The sequence below is a fragment of the Gossypium hirsutum genome, chromosome A06 (assembly GCF_007990345.1).
Source record: "Gossypium hirsutum isolate 1008001.06 chromosome A06, Gossypium_hirsutum_v2.1, whole genome shotgun sequence".
Lineage (NCBI taxonomy): Eukaryota > Viridiplantae > Streptophyta > Magnoliopsida > Malvales > Malvaceae > Gossypium > Gossypium hirsutum.
Window position 1 is genome coordinate 20,572,428 of NC_053429.1, and position 11,580 is coordinate 20,584,007.

Consider the following 11,580-nt stretch of genomic DNA (forward strand, 5'->3'; position numbering starts at 1 on the left):
CACAGGGTTTCTCACAACATGCAGGGACTAATTTCAGAGATACATTCAGTCCAGTGGTTCAAGCAGTCACTATTAAGACCATTCTGGCGGTTGCTGTAATGAAGGGATGGTCCTTGCACCAAGTTAATGTGAATAACATGTTCTTAAACGGGAAGCTGACTGAAGAGATATTTATAGACCAGCCACCTGGGTTTGGGGTACCCAGCTCCAATGGTCAAAAGCTGGTGTGTAAGTTGAACAAAGTACTGTATGGATTGAGTCAAGCCCCTCGTGCGTGGTTTCACACGCTCAAACATTTTCTGATCGACAAGCTCGGGTTCCATGCCTCGAAGGCCGATCCATCGTTGTTTATTTGCACGTCCTCAGGTTGCCACTTACTATTTATGGCCTATGTAGACGATATAGTAATTACTGGCAGCTTAAGTCAGGACATCGATAGTGTGGTGCTTCAGCTTCATAACAAATTTGCCCTCAAAGACATGGGCCAACTAAACTACTTCCTTGGTATTGAAGTTCAGTCTACACCAAAAAGGCTGTTTCTCAATCAGAAGAAATACACTCAGGAGATACTGCGAAAGACAGAAATGGAAGGTGCAGCTGCTACTCCTACTCTTATGGTCGGCACGCCTAAGCTGATGGCCTCTGACGATAGTTCGGCCCTTGCAGATAGTCATCTCTATCGAAGTACTATTGGCTTGCTTCAGTATGTGTGTATTACGAGGCTTGACTTATCATACTGTGTTAATAAACTTAGTCAGTATATGAATGCATCGAATGAAACTCATTGACGAGCAGTTAAATGCGTTCTAAATTACTTAGTTGGAACTGTGGAGCATGGTGTGTGGTTCTCACAGGGACAGTTCAAGCTGGTGGTCTGTTACTCTGATGCAGGTTGGGTTTCTTCAGTCGAAGACAGACGGTCCACTACAAGTTATATTGTCTACTTAGGATTGAATCCAATAGCTTGGTCCTCCAAGAAGCAAGCAGTAGTTTCCAGGTCATCCTCAGAAGCTGAATACCGCATCTTGGCTAATTTTGTGTCCGAACTACTGTGGATCAATCAACTACTAGAAGAAGTTGGCATATCCATGGAACAGACGCCAGTGATCTGGTGTGATAACACCTCCACAGTCTTTATGTCAGCCAATCTAACACATCATGGAAGAGTTAAGCATGTTGAGATTGACCATCACTTTGTTCGCGAAAAAGTCCTGGATGGCACCCTGCAGGTTAATTTTGTACCATCAGCTAACCAAATTGCTAATGTGCTCACAAAACCCATCACTCCCAAGCAGTTTACAGTCCTTTGCAATGCGCTTCAAGTCACAACAAGAGATACACCTCCTGGTTCTCAAAAGATGAAAGAACTTGGAGAATGTTAGAGTTACAATTAAAGATAGTTAGCTGTTAGGCATTTGTTAAGCTAGCAGTTATTCTATTAAAGAAGTTACAGCACTCTCACTCTGCTATAAATACATGTATTAGTTGTTCATAATTGAGATGAAAAAGTCTTCAATCACAGTTATTGTGTATAATTCAACAATGTGAAGTAAATGAGTGAATGCTCTTTTCTAGGTATGGAAGAAAGCGAAATATTAATATATTTTGGAGAAATTATTATGAAACTTAAATATTTTAACTAACAACATTATCTGATAACTATAGCTATGGATAAATTAGATTGGTGGAGGCTAATCCAATTTTGATTTTCTAATGATTTGCCTTGGATAATTTATAGCTAATGTTATCCATATACATAAATTTGTAGGTTCTGCTGTTATAGGATCAACTTGAGCAATTTTTAACTTGCGGGGGGCTCTACTTAATTGCTTTAGGTGCTTGAGCAGTTTTAGCTAAATGTTATCCAAAATGATTGATCCCAACCTTTTTTTAGAAGCTAATGTGAGTGTAATTCCATGACTAAACTGCTTGAGGTGCTGAATAAATTAGTTGTTAAAAACTGTTGTTGATTTTTACTTGTTTGCTCTAGCGTTCTTATGATTCATAAAATAGTTTTTGGAGAAACCATTGAAGTATGCGGATGAGAACATAAAGATGAGGACAATAGATGTCTTTATCAGCATGAATATATTTGCTTGTCAATGGTCTTAAGATTTTATGGCCTTAGCTGTAACAGTTGTTCCTTTAACTTACATATAAATGTATGCTTTTGACAACAAAAAAATCCCTATAATATTTCTTAACCTGCACCATGTTTGGTCCAATATTTAATAGCTTTCTGTGCAAGTAACCTTGCATTTCAATTCCACTGTCCACTTTCCCAACTTCATAGCAATAATGTCTGGTTTTGAAGATAATAGTGAGCAGAAGTATGGCCACTAGGGCCATGTTTGGTTCAATGTAATGGAATAGGACTGTAATGGAATAGAACTGTAATGGAATAGAGTTGTAATAGAATAGAACTGTAATAGCAATTCAATTGTTTGGCTGAATGGAATGTAATAGAACTGTAATAGTATTATTGTGTTTGGTTGAATGGAATAGAGTTGTAATAGCATAAGAAAAGAAGCTAAAATGATCAAAATACCCTTAGCAGAAATTTTGTTAAAAGGATGATTATTGTTATTAAATTTTAATAGGATTATTATTAAATACAATTTAATAAAAACAATAATACCTAATTTAATTCTATTTTAATAAATTTATTATTAAATACAATTTAACAATAATAATATATAATTTAATAATATTCTTAATATAACAATTATTAAAATATGAATTAATAAAAATAATATATAATATTACAAAAAATAATATACAACCTACTTTATTATTTTTAAAATATAATGCATATTTAATGTGTTAGAATATTATTAGCAAAATAAATAATTTAGCTTATATATCATAATCTCTATGTTACTTAAAGAATAATTTAAAAGAGTAATTTAAAGAATATCTTGTCTCAAATATTTTTACTCAGATTTTGAAATACAGCAAAAGAACTAATGAGATTGTTATGCCGTATATATATATATATATATATTTATTTATTTATTTATTTATTTATTTATATATTTAACATATTTTCATTAATTTATTTATACTGCTAGACGTGTATAATATAAGAATTTCATGTGAAAGTAAAAATAAATTATATAGATTTAATATTTGTAATCACAAAATCTCATGCAACTTCATTTTTACATGTGTCAAACTTCACAAAGAACATTGATTGAAAGTATTCACAAAGAATAGCATTAAGGCTCCTTTAAAATACTGACCGAGAATATTCTATAGAATCAAATATGATAATACAAGGCTATTTTAATATAATATATATTAATGGAAATTTATTGGACATATAAGGCTTCCTTGCATCAATGAATGTATTTTAGAAGCTGGAAAATACAAAGCAAGAATACCAATAGACTAAATATACTTGAATAACATGCAAACATTGGCTCCTCTTCTTGAAAATTTGTAAAGCTTTTGCAGTTGCAATCAATGGAAACTCAGTCTCCCAAGCTACCTATTTGTTAAATCCAATAAATTAGTTACAGCAATAGGAAAAGGACCAACAATGGATACTGCATACACTTCCCTGTAAAAGAAAATAATAATAATAATAACAATTCAAGGTCAGGATCAATACAAGCCAACAGAATAACATACAATAGTGAATCAAGGCAGAAAAGTAGTCACTTGAATATCTTTCAAGTAGCCTCTAAAATGAGATAAGATACAAATCAAAAAAAAAAAAAGAACACATAGAATGAGAAACCAAAAAGTGTTAGAATTCAATCATGGCAGAACAATATTCACCTTGGCATCTTTCCCCCAATCCGTAATGTAAGATATAACATAAATGTGAATGAAACATAGAATGTTGAATCAATGGTGAAATACATTTGCATTGTTCATTAGATAAACAAAGGCATTAAAATTCAATCATGACAGAGCGGTATTCATTTCGGCATCTTCCCCCCAAACCGTAACATAAGATATAGATACAAGTTGGAATGAAATATAGAACAAGAATCAATAGCAAAAGGCATTTGCATTGTTCATTAGATGGCGTTTGTGAAGCAAAGACACATCCCTTTCACTAATAAGCATATTAAGCAAAAACAGAATGCATAGTAAATATGATACATACAGTTCAGTAAAACTCTATAGTCTCCTTGAGTCGAACATGTTACACCAGACCAAGGCTGTAAATCACCATCACCACAAGGATCGTCCCCAATCCATGTATATACAACTCTCCATCCAAGTGATGCTTTTATCTCATTTAAGGCTTTTATTGCAATAAAACTAACCAAATATCAACCCATTGCATCAAAACATATTTATGCTCTATTTTAATTTTCTTAATAATGATAGCTTCAATTCTCACAAAATGAGCAGTAACAATAAACATCACATATCCCTAAAAACCAACTTTAAATTTCTAATTGATCAATTTAAGCTGCTCCACAAGAATTCAAGCTAAATGAGTAGTGTGGTAAAAGTTAGCTAAAAAAGATGAAAACACAAGTGAAGAACCAAGTAGAGCACAAAAGCAGAGCACAAGAATTAATCTCAGTTAAAGAACCAAAGATACAAACACTACTGGTAATTCGTTCCACCAGAAGCTAAGTCATAAAATGACAACGAAGTAAATTTGTAAATTGTTCAATTTCCAAAACTGTAGAAATGCTTTGATGGGATAGTTTTATTATGATCCGCAAAAGAGAAGCACTTACCATTTTGTCTTAAACTGTTCTAATCATGGACTGCTATTTTATCAATGATTCTCATCTGATTTCATTTTATAGGTATAACATACTATGGGTATAATGTGTATACACACAAAACCAAATATTAATTTTGGATAAAGCTCTTTAAAACTTTTTTTTGTGAGAAAAGAAGATTTAGTTTCATTAAAGGTGTTAATGTAAGGTAAATAATACATAAAGGACATTCCATATGAATGGGGACAAAAAAATGAGAGAGATCTTCAACTTTGGAAGAGAACAACATGGTCAATAATAGCAAAGGAGCAAAATAACAATTGAGTGAAAAAAAAACCTATTCTTTTGATTGCATATATTTTCCTATCAAACTGAAAAAATAACATCAATGAATTGTAAGATATAAAAAGGGAAGATATTTGGGATTTACATTCTATAAAATCTACCTACATATCTGCTCATATAATTCACAACTGATACAAGACTTGAGTTTAGAAATTCAATTGAGAGAACTTTACTCATTCAAATTGCACCTCTACATGCATGTATTTCCTCGCGAGTCGAATAATAGATGAGGTGAATTTGGCCAATACCTGGCATTCCTTGTGTGGCTTGGCTTTTGAAATAACCCTAAAAATAATAATTTTCTTAAGATTTGGGCATCGTTTTAGTAGCTCCTCAACCTTCCTCCCTTTTCCTTCTCCTGAAAAATACGAAACGGTTTACATATACAAATAAATATCCGGTTGGGGAAAACATATGCAGAATCGATTAGCTTCAGGTACTGTACCTGAAGGATAATCAAATTGGATGAACTGATTCAATTTGTCTATGATTTTAGCGGAATCTTCAAGAGGAGAGGTTGACTCGAAGAATGAATCGATCTCCTCGTGAACAGTTGCAGAATCCATTTCAATTCCCCTTGGACAAATCATCAGAAACAAAGAAAAAAAAATCAATCAAAATGCAAAACAAACCCTAGTTGAATTGAACTTGCAACAAAATCCAGTTGATTTGCTTCCTTTTAGATTGATTTGAGCTTAAGATTGTCGAACTCTCGCGGAGAAACCCAATGTACTTAGCAGGCACACGCCTTAACTACTCGGCCAAAGCGACGAATATATTGAACCAGTCAACTATAATTATAAAATTGTTATATTTGCGATCTGCATATGAAGTTGGATTGTAGTTAGTTGGATGATTCGAGTTCATTATAATCCTATTAACATGATGTCTATAACTCCCTAAAATTCTATCCATTTATAAATGTTAAATATTAAATTTAAAAATGATTCAAAGTGCTCTTAAATAAGTCTTCATTTATTTGTAGTTAATGAGACTTATAAATAGAGTTTGTATAATTAATTCGATAATATGACAAATGACAAGTTTTCATGTTTATGTTGTTTTGGTTAGCATACTTTTTCATGTTATTCTTCTATGACATGTTAATTAAGAATTTCTTAGTTATTTTTCTATTATGCTATCAAAGATATTCATTAAATTTCAATTTTCAAGTTTTAGTCTATCTTTCATTCCTTGTTTCATTGGTAAGGAGGTTAAAGGTATAAAAATATTTCTTTAATGCTTTTGTGCGTCTTTAAGTAAAATTTTTATTTGCCGACAAAAAATATTCGAATTTACTGATATATTAATTTAATGTTGTAAGTTTAAATATATAAATAATGAGTTGTTCTCTGGGTGAAGTTTTTTAAACTTACATGATTATGCTATTGCATTTTTATTCATTTTCATGATAAATCATGGAGGATGATCCTTTCAATTATAATTTTAATTGGAATTTATGATTGTTTTTATTTTATGCTCTAATCCTGAATGGGTTGATGGAATTTTATCTTTTGATTTCTTCTTTTTTAGTGCTTTAATAAGTCATCAATCATTTAAATTTATAAATATATATATATATATATTTTAAATTAAGAAATTAGAATCGATCTTGTAGAAGTGAGCTTATATTTGAGTCCTTATTGAAATATTTTAATTGAGTGCTAAAGAAACCAATGTATGCCTTTTAGCTACCTTTCATTTATAAAGTTTTAAGTTTTAATTTATCTATTACAATGATTAAAATATTTTCTTTTTCTATTAAGACAAGATGTCAAATGATAAAAGAAAAAAAAAATTCCACTTTTAGTTCTTGCTTATAAGGTTCATATGTTCAACAATAACGTTGTTATGTTAGATCTATGCCTCGTGGTTTGAGTGAAAAAATTATTTGAATAATCATTAACTATGGATTTATGTATAAGGAATGAATCGAGTTGAAACAAGAGTCGAAATTAAATATTTTTTTTAAACTGGAAGAGCGACGAGCAACATTATTGATATGACTCCTTTGAACGATGTCAATCCTAAGCCACAAAATAACGTATCGGCCTCTACGTAATCAAAAATAACAAAATTCTCTTAAACTTTTCGTAGAGATAAATCAAAAACGGGCGTTATTCCTTTTTATATTGTTTTCTTGGTAAGCCTAAAACACTAATGAATTATATTCCTTTTATTTTCTTTGATATCACATAACAAAAATAAAACAAGATTATTCCCTTATTATTAGAGAAACAAATGAAGTCAGGAAAATAAATTATATTCTTTCCTAAAGAATATCAATTTTCATGCCTTTTATATTTTAACCGAAATTAATTATTATAATTGTTTATATTAATAATTTCGATACACTATATGCAATTAATATTTTGAATAAATCATATTCATATATTAATTTTATCTATGTTCTCTATTTGTGTACAACAAGTTTGTACACATAATATGTTCAATATTTTAATTATCAAATTAAATTAATTCAGTTTTTTAGTTTATTTATTTTCTTTGTTTTTGGGTCGTTTTGCTTGTGTTTAGGGTATATCCATTTTGCTTTTTTGTCTTTGGTTATTGGACTTTGTAATGTTTTTGTTTATTTTAAAGTCCAGGCTGGTATTGTTCAAAAAAATTTAATTCAATTAATTTAATTCATGTAACAACTAAATACAATACCAAATGTATTTGGATTTTGTTCACTTCAACTATAGGGTATGACCCTATAGGTTCTTGTAACGTTAGTAGTAATACTAGAGCGTTTCTAATATTACAAGCAATGAGTGGCATTTAACAATGTATCATTGCTACCCAAGTTACAAGAAGTCGTGATTTGACATAACTTTTCTGTGATAATGTTTTCATGTATTATATCATTTTATCCTTAATATTTAGATTGGACATAAGCCATGGAATAGTCAAACTTGTATAGTCCAATCTAAGTTTTTTTGATATTCTAATTAGACTACTATAAACAAATAAGTGTGATATCTCATATCAACTTATTCGAGCATGACCATGCATTTCTAGTCTCACTCCATCAAGAGGCCTAAGATATTGCTCCTATTATTTAGAAAGGACAAATCCTATCTTGATCAACCATATCTCTCTACATAGATTGCGACATATCCAACATTAGTTTTTATAGTATAACCTGTTATGGTAGATGTTTGACTGTGTCAACATATAAAACTTACCATGTTGGGACAATAATGATCTCAAGCCTAAGGATAATATACATAGTTATCACTATGAGAAATGTTGTGACTATTACATAATAATCCAAGAACCATACTCATAGCCGGTCAATCCAGTATGTTGTTCTCTAACAGATACTCGTGTATCAATTTTGACATCCTTATGTCAATGACAACACTTTGACATCAATCAACTAGACATTAGTATCAATGCATGATCATTGTCCAAGCCCACAATAATACTTGACTAAGGACCTTTTAAGAATAATCATATTATTCTCAAGACTTTATTATTAATCAGTTTATTTGTACACACAGAAAAAGAAACTGAAATTACGATGGCTGATGCAGTCGTTGAGAGCACCAAAAATGTCCTATTCCCTGTAAAATAATGAAAAAAAATAGTAAAGGGGAAGTAGGGTCGAATCCTCAGGGACCGGATTATACGAATGCTTGTCTCTCGAAATCCTGGGCAGAATCGTGCCCAAGAAAACCTGCGTTACTGGAAAAAAAAACAGATTTTAAAAATTGATTTTGGAAGCGAAAATAAAATAAAAACAGAGTTTAAAGTTTACTGAAATTATGATTTCAAAAATAATAAAAATAATAAAGAGAGTTTTAAGAGAAAAGAAATTCTTATGGGAAAGTTCCAGCCTCCGATTGTCTCATTCCGCCTTGGGCTCAATCCTTGGCTTTTGGATGATCCTTCTCGACTCGAGTAAGCCAGTTATAGTAGAAAAAGACGCCTACGACCACCAGCTCCAAAGATTAGACTTACGATTTTCAGGGAACCTGACTCTAGCTAGTAATCTATGCTAGATCAACGCTTCTCAATGGCGAATCCCACGCCATTTTGTCTCTTTGGCTCGCCAACCTCTGACGCAGTAAGTTAACGAACCGACTATGCAATCCTTCCAAAACATACAAAGCGGCCGCCTTTGCATATGCTGAAAAGCTTACTTCTTAAGGGCCATGGACGGAAGCGTCAGCCCGTAGTGCGGAGAAACGATGAATACTTGGCGAGAAGGCTAAGTACGGATTCTAGGCCTCAAGAACCCTTTTTGGGGAAATATTGACAACTTTTGGCTAGAAGGGTTTTTTAGTGGCTCATGATAATGGAGGGAAAGCAAATAAATAAAAATATGGAAAAAGAAATTTTATTGAAAAGAAATATGAAAGAACAAAAGACTTTTGGGGGAGAGTGTTTACAGAAAAAGATGCCCCAAATAGAGTCACTTCACCCCCTATTTATAGTGCTAGGGAGATAGTCTAATTGAACTTAAATTCTAAAAAGATAAATACATTTAATTAAAGATAAACAAAGATAATTAAAATAAAATCCTAAATTTGAATAATCCTAATAATTATCTTAATATTAATTATCCTAATAGAATAAAATAAAATAGAGTCTTCCAAGATAAAATCTCTTCTATTTGCTTTTAAGTCCTTGTGCCTTCCATGTTCGCACTTTTGGCACCATATTTGTCCCACGTTGCATATTGGCCCATTTAATCTCCGAATTGACGCTTTTTCCCTTGAATTTACTTTTCGCCTCCAATTTAGTCCCTAAAAGATAAAAAGACATAAATAGCTCAAATTAGTAGGCTCAAGCTCAAAATAAACACATGATTAATATATAAAAACACTTCATTTTAGAGTATTATCAATGGCAATGTCTTATATTAACAAATAAGGTAAAACGAGTATGTGATTACATTCATCTCATGATTGGTCTTTGGGCATAATCTAACATGTTAGTGCATGTATTTCTTCAAGCTTTTAACATTGTTATCTAAGCAATCATTCTAAGTTTATTAATGGATTACATGTAACTCAACAAAGAGTATTAGGGTGTTCTTAATTGTCATATTAATCGGATTATATGAAATGGGGGTATCATGTCATCCTGTATCCTTTTTAATTATTTAATAATATTTTTAGTAATTTTTTTCATGTCATTAATACATAATTTTGGTAATTTTTTCACTTGAATCTCAAACCCCAAATCTTAAGTCCTGACCCTCAAACCCAAACCTCAAACCCTAAACCTTAAACCTTAAATCTTGAACTTGTCATTTTGGTTCAGGGTTCTATGTTTGAGGTTTGGGGTTTATGGTTCAAGGTTCAAATTAAGAGTTTAGGGTTTGAGGTTCATGTTAAGTTTAGGGTTTATGGTTTATTGTTTGAAGTTTGAGGTTTCGGGTTTGAAATTCAGGGTTTTGGGTTTAGGTTAAAAAAATTACCAAAATTATATATTAATAACATGAAAAAAATTGTTGAAATAGATACAGGATGACATGACACCCCTTTTTCTTACAATTTTTTCTCAATCGTAAATGTCAAAACGCATTTCATAAGGGTTAGTCAATTTTTGGATATATCTATAAATTTTATGTTACAATAACTTATTTATGACAATAATTATGATTTTATATTTTCTCTTGATGTATTTTAGTGGCTAAAGTTATTTTGTGATGTATTTCGATTTTGCTAATAAAAATTTGTTATATGGTATGTTTTATTCCTTGTGGAATTTAAACATGTTGAAACAAATATTATTCAATCATATGTCTACATATGAACAAGAAATTGATTGAAAGATTTCACATGTGACTTTAACATTTTTGAACAATAGTATATTGTTATTATAATATGAGAGCTTAATGAATAAATGAGCAGTGAACAAAACTTTATAAAAATGGATACATCAAGAAGTTGTTTTTAATTACAAGTATTTTATTATTTATTCAACATATATGATTCAAATATGCTCTTATAGTATCAATATTGTGAAAATGGTTTTAATAAATATTTTAAATTGATCTCAAAATTATTTACGATGAAATAAAATAACAAATTGCTAATAAAAATTATAAATCTTATCTCATTGAATATGTTACTTTCCCTGAAGTGAATGAACAATGTATAATAAATTTAAAAGGTACAATTGTGAATGTGGTAAACAAATAATAACGGTCACAAAGATACCATCAAAAGTGGAAATATAGAGATAAACAAGAGAATAGCAAGAGTGCTTAAGATACCACTTCAAAGAGTTTAGATAACTTATGTTATCAATGTAATAACGAGATAACTTTTAATATAATATTTGTTAGTAGAAAATTTGGTCGAATGCTCTAGAAAAGCTAATACATTACTACTTGGATGAGCAAAATTTATGATAGATAATACATTTTGTTCTAGTTGGTCTTAAAGAATTTATTAACTTTCAAATATATTCTTCATGACATAAATCATATTAAAATTGCTTACGATGACTACATTTAATATCTTCATATTCTATAAGGTAAGAAGTTTATATTGGAAAATTTATCTACTTTTCTCTTATTGGT

The 11,580-nt window shown here is 30.8% G+C and overlaps 1 protein-coding gene across 3 annotated transcripts; it reads right to left on the minus strand.

The window, feature by feature from the left end:
- Window positions 1-3,281: 3,281 nt before the first annotated feature.
- LOC107951077 (pentatricopeptide repeat-containing protein At4g18975, chloroplastic) lies at window positions 3,282-5,924 on the minus strand. 3 transcript variants are annotated; one of them, XR_005928493.1, is made up of 4 exons: window positions 5,485-5,903; window positions 5,288-5,397; window positions 4,118-4,258; window positions 3,282-3,562 (listed from the first exon to the last, which is right to left on the minus strand). XR_005928493.1 is itself a non-coding variant. In XM_016885982.2 (4 exons), the coding sequence occupies exons 1-4, from the start codon at window positions 5,627-5,629 to the stop codon at window positions 3,487-3,489; spliced, it is 417 nt and encodes a 138-aa protein (XP_016741471.1). In that variant the 5' UTR covers window positions 5,630-5,900; the 3' UTR covers window positions 3,282-3,486. The 3 variants fall into 3 exon arrangements, 2 of the variants coding, with proteins under 2 accessions (XP_016741471.1, XP_016741472.1); XM_016885982.2 differs by lacking the exon at window positions 4,118-4,258 and adding an exon at window positions 3,784-3,869 and having other exon boundaries at window positions 5,485-5,900; XM_016885983.2 differs by lacking the exon at window positions 4,118-4,258 and having other exon boundaries at window positions 3,282-3,490; window positions 5,485-5,924.
- Window positions 5,925-11,580: the final 5,656 nt, after the last annotated feature.

Excerpts from the sequence above, each read along its gene's own strand:
- LOC107951077 (XM_016885982.2), bottom strand. The coding sequence starts at position 5,629 with ATGATTTGTCCAAGGGGAATTGAAATGGATTCTGCAACTGTTCACGAG. Across the intron at positions 5,398-5,484 it reads CCAATTTGATTATCCTTCAG|GAGAAGGAAAAGGGAGGAAG; the intron begins GTACAGTACCTG and ends CGTATTTTTCAG. Across the intron at positions 3,870-5,287 it reads AGCCACACAAGGAATGCCAG|ATGTATTTCACCATTGATTC; the intron begins GTATTGGCCAAA and ends TGAACAATGCAA.